The 4665-nt window shown below is 34.6% G+C and overlaps 1 protein-coding gene across 1 annotated transcript in view; it reads left to right on the top strand.

The window, feature by feature from the left end:
* The first annotated feature begins 217 nt into the window (after nucleotides 1–217).
* Nucleotides 218–4665, top strand: part of NBEA (neurobeachin) — a 685485-nt gene continuing 681037 nt past the window's right edge. The window contains exon 1 of the mRNA XM_077752635.1: nucleotides 218–307. Within this exon, the coding sequence (XP_077608761.1) occupies nucleotides 218–307 (90 nt within the window). The remainder of the gene's footprint in view (nucleotides 308–4665) is intronic.

Genomic DNA, 4665 nt, shown 5'->3' on the forward strand with positions numbered 1-4665 from the left:
ATCTCTTGGCTTTGATGCTAATTTAGCCAGGTGACTAAAGTTTAATTGACCAAAAGCTTACTAATTTTTTAGGAACTGCTTTCTAGGGTTACTTCAAGCCTGGTAAACTAAGACTTGTGTCCTTTTCCTTCTAAGGCAGTTCTAAGCTTCAGTAAGTGGAAGTGGGCTGCTAAAGCAGTAGAGCTGCTAGACGGAAAATCTGAGGCCATGAGGGTAAATGGGCAAGCGAGGTCTTCTGAGGATTGGAGGGATGAGTACAGCCGAATTGGCTGAACAGGAACTCTGCTGCCAGGATAAGAAATTCTTGGTACCCTAACCAATAGTGTATGGTTTATGCTTTGAATTACTGACCGTGGTTTATCTTCACCACTCTAATAAGAGGCAGTTATCATTTATATTCTCTTACCATCATATATTAAGTATCAGGGAGATAGTTAAATTTATGTAGCTGTATGTTGTCAGAAAATGAGGTAGCATCAAAAAGAATGCACATTTGGATCTGACCAAAGAATAATCTTTGTTCATAGCACAACGATTTTAGACTTGTAGCTTGATGCAGCAGCTTGACATTGTCTTTGTCTCTTCCCCAACCCGTCTCACCCTGCACCTCTTTGGAGTGATAAGTAGGTTTTCTACTGTGGCTAAGGTAGGAACGTTGTTAAACATGGTGTTAAAAATTATATATACATATATATAAACTCATATATATATATGAGTTTAAAAGGTGTATAGGCAGCCAGGGGGTAGAATATTACAATTTTGTTGGTTTTGGCTGCATAACATCCATTCTTTCTGTTGCTAACTCTACTAGATTTTTTTGACATTACTTTGGGAAGTCATCCTTTCTTGATTCTTGGCTTCAATGGCTTGCAGTTTCCGTGGATTCATTTCTGTTTTCCTGGATCAGAAACAGAACCTGACCTGGATCATCAGTAACAGCTTTTGGTTAAAATATAGTTGCACAGCTGAGCAGCTTGGCGACTTCATTCTGTCAGGGAAAAACAGACAAACACACAGAAGATACTGACAATTGGAGTTGATAAGATGTTAGAATGTAAGTCTGTATTTAGGAATCTGCCACCATGAAGGCAGAGCATGCTAGAGAATGGACCCATCACAGAGGCACCTAGAACCTGGAGAGGGATTACATGGTATCTTTGGAACTTTTTAGGTCAAGTATATCACACACTTTTCAATGCATTAAGCTGATACATTTCCTGATTTGCTTAAGCCAGTTTGAGTTAGGTTTCTACCCGTTACATCCCAATGATTCCTGAGCAGTATTCTAAATTAAATAAAAAAAAAAACAAAACTTACATATAAGTATTATAGGACAAAACATACAAAAAACATTTACTTGGCAAAGGACGTGCTGTATTTCAAGAAAGAAATATACATTGCTAATTAATATATAAACTTCTTTTTTTACTAAATAGCTACATAATAGTGATTTACAATGAAAAATAGGTGATTAAAAAGAAAATTACCTTTGTGTCCTAGGCATGCTAAAATAATCTTAAATGCCATGTAGGGCATGTAAAATATTAGAGGTGTTCTGAATGACATTTTAACCATATATATCAAGAGATTTAAAGAGGTTCTTGTCATTGGGGCTCCCAGGTGGCTCAGTTGGTTAAGCGTCCGACTTTGGCTTAGGTCATGATCTCACGGTTCATAGATTCAAGCCTCATGTTGAGCTCTGTGCTGACAGCTCAGAACACGGAACTTGCTTCATATTCTGTGAATCCCTCTCTGCCCTTTCGCTACTCTCTCTCTTTCAGAAATGAGTAAACATTTAAAAATTGAAGAAAAAGATTATTTCATTAATCCTTAGTTCTTTAGGCTAAGGAAAAATTACCTGTAAACAAGTATGAGGGATATGTGTAGTTTTATGATATTTAAAAAAATGGCAACCACCTAAATGTTAAAGATTAGGAAAAAGTTAAGTAAATCATTTTATATCCATATTATGGAATACCATTCAGCCATTAAAATTTTATGTGCCTCAGTTTCCTTATGTGTAAAAAAGGATATTTACCTCAAGGTTGTTGGACAGATTAAGTGAAATGATACATGTAAAGCATTCGGTACATAGTTTATTTAGTGCTTAGTACTGTTATTTTTATTCTTATCTTGAGCCTGTGGATTATATGATCATAGAAAAAAGATAATGATCTAAATAAAACTAAGCTATATTTTTTTAGTATGGAGTACCTGAAGCTGGTGAACCTCTCAGAGAAAGGATCTCAGGTACTCACAGATCATGTTCTCCTAGTGAAACAGGAAGTCTGTTCTGCATCCTGCCTAGTCTTTCATAGTGCATGGGGTATTTTTTCCCAATTACCTATTTTGGGTATGGAAGATGGAAAACTGGGGAAGGAATAGACAGGAGGTAACATGAGTTACTTTGCCTGGAATCACTTCTATCTCTTTCTTACCTCACATGGCTGAATTTCTTATGTAGATGTAGTAGGACATAATAGTGATCCTAGGTAAATGATTCCTTCCTCTGGGAGTATTGTCTTAAATAGAAGACTACTTGAGGAACAAGCCTAAGGGGCAAGGTAGGGGATTGAAAACTGTTTTGTGAAGAGTTGTTTTTGGAAAATAATATTAGTCTATATGTTAATAGCTCTACTGTTTAAAATACGCTCATGAAATTGTACTGTGTTAGCTAGTCCTCAGAATAACTTCTTAGTCACATACAGTGCCTTCTCTACAGATTGTGGAAACTAAGGCTGCAGGAAGTGTGAAGTAGTTAGAAAAAGCTATCAGGATATTAAGTAGCAGAGTTGGGACTCCTGCCTTCAGATTTGAAAGCTGGAGTGTTTTTCATTATTAAACAAAGCGTAGCCACTTAGGAATTATCCCAAAGGCCAGCACTATATGAAGAGACCATGTTGGAAGGGAAGGTCCAGCCAGCCTCAGAGAGTTGGTTCTGTGGTAGGGAATGCTTCTCATAGAGGACTCAGGACTAGCTGTTCACAGGAAATCAAAGTGAATGCAGGACAGTTTGATGGATTTGTACACAAAAGTGATTCTAGCAAAAACTGTATTGTCAACTATTTGTTTTTGAGTTTTGGGAAATAATTGGTTACATAGTTTTATAAATGGTAACTAGTTTTGAATTCTTTACCTTTTCTTCAGGCTAAATGTTGGTACTTGAGATATAACTTTGAACCAGAATAATAGTACACATCAATATATTTATTTTATGTAGAAAAAGTAGATTTGTTATGTATTAGTATTAATTAAATGAACCACCACATGTATAATGTTTGCTTGGATGAAACAAATGAGTTATAATAGGAATTATTCTAGGTCTAGGTAATATAATTTTCAGTAATTGTGATTCCTCTCTCAGTTTACTAAAGTAGAGCAAACATTGATTAATAGCAATTTTTATGGAAGTGTAAATGTCTAGATATATTTGTCTTCAGCAAATAGTTTCATTTTCTGAAAGAAATAACTTGCAGCTTATTTAAAGATGGCATATATGTATTTCTACTGTTAATCTTAAAAATTTTCGCTTGGGGGAAGTAATTGGCCTTTATAGATTGGATTAGGTTTCATACCTTATGTTTTTAGTATCTTTTCCTAACCCCTCTGAAGTAAATATCGGTTTACTTTAATATAATAAGTAATGTGGCTGAAGTTAAGTGGCTTGTCCAAGTTTGCAAAGCAGTTTAGTTGCAGAAATGAAACTCAAAGCTAGGTGTTCCGTCTCCAAGTACGTTGCTCCTTAAAACATGAGAAACCTTTAATGATGATGACAGTGATAGCAGCTTACGCTTACTTATTGAATCCTTATGTGCCAGGCACTGTGTTAAGCCTCTGATGGGCATTATCTCGTTTTATCATCTTGACATTAAAAGTATAATTTTCAATGAAATAAAAAGTTGTCTTTCTAAGTTAAGCTAAGTGTTTTCAGCTTCAATTATAAAAACAACATTCTGTTATAAAATGTCATAAAATTATTTTACATGATTTATAACCTGATTACCTTTACAGAGTCCTTGAATTTAAATTAGTTACATTGTTTTAAAAATCTTAGAAAATAGAAAAATGTTTCCTTTATTATACCATATTAACTGTTACTTGCTAAATAATTATTGCATTTCTCCAGTCATCGTGTTCTTCCATCTTTTGTCTAAAGAACACTTAGGTTTCAAGATTTAGTTCTTATTGTCTACTTAGACCATACTACCTTCCCTATCTCCCTCTAAAAGCTCTTCCTCCCATCCTGTGCTCTCCCATAACATTTTGTACATACCTGAAATTCAGCACTTGCACATTTTGTTTTAAATATTTATTTACCTTTCAGATTCCCCTAGAGACTCTGAGTCCCTTGAGATCAGAACAGTGTGTTAATCACCTTCGTATCCTGGGTGATTATTATCATAGAGTTTGGAATTTTGTGCTGCTTATTGAACTTTTTTTTTTTAATGATTTTTGCATTTTGATATAGTTTGCTTGGTTTGGTCACTCTTGGCCTTGGATATAAATCTTATCTTCACAGACTTTTGTGATTCTTTTGATTTCTATGTTTGCCTCCTTTTTAACATTCAGTTTTTATTTTTTTTCAGGGGTGGGGGAAAGAAAGATATATATATATATATATATATATATATGCATGGGTTATTATTAAAAAAAAGTTTGAAATGG

This window comes from Crocuta crocuta, unplaced genomic scaffold (genome assembly GCF_008692635.1).
Source record: "Crocuta crocuta isolate KB4526 unplaced genomic scaffold, BGI_CrCroc_1.0 scaffold190, whole genome shotgun sequence".
In the NCBI taxonomy this organism is placed as follows: Eukaryota; Metazoa; Chordata; class Mammalia; order Carnivora; family Hyaenidae; genus Crocuta; species Crocuta crocuta.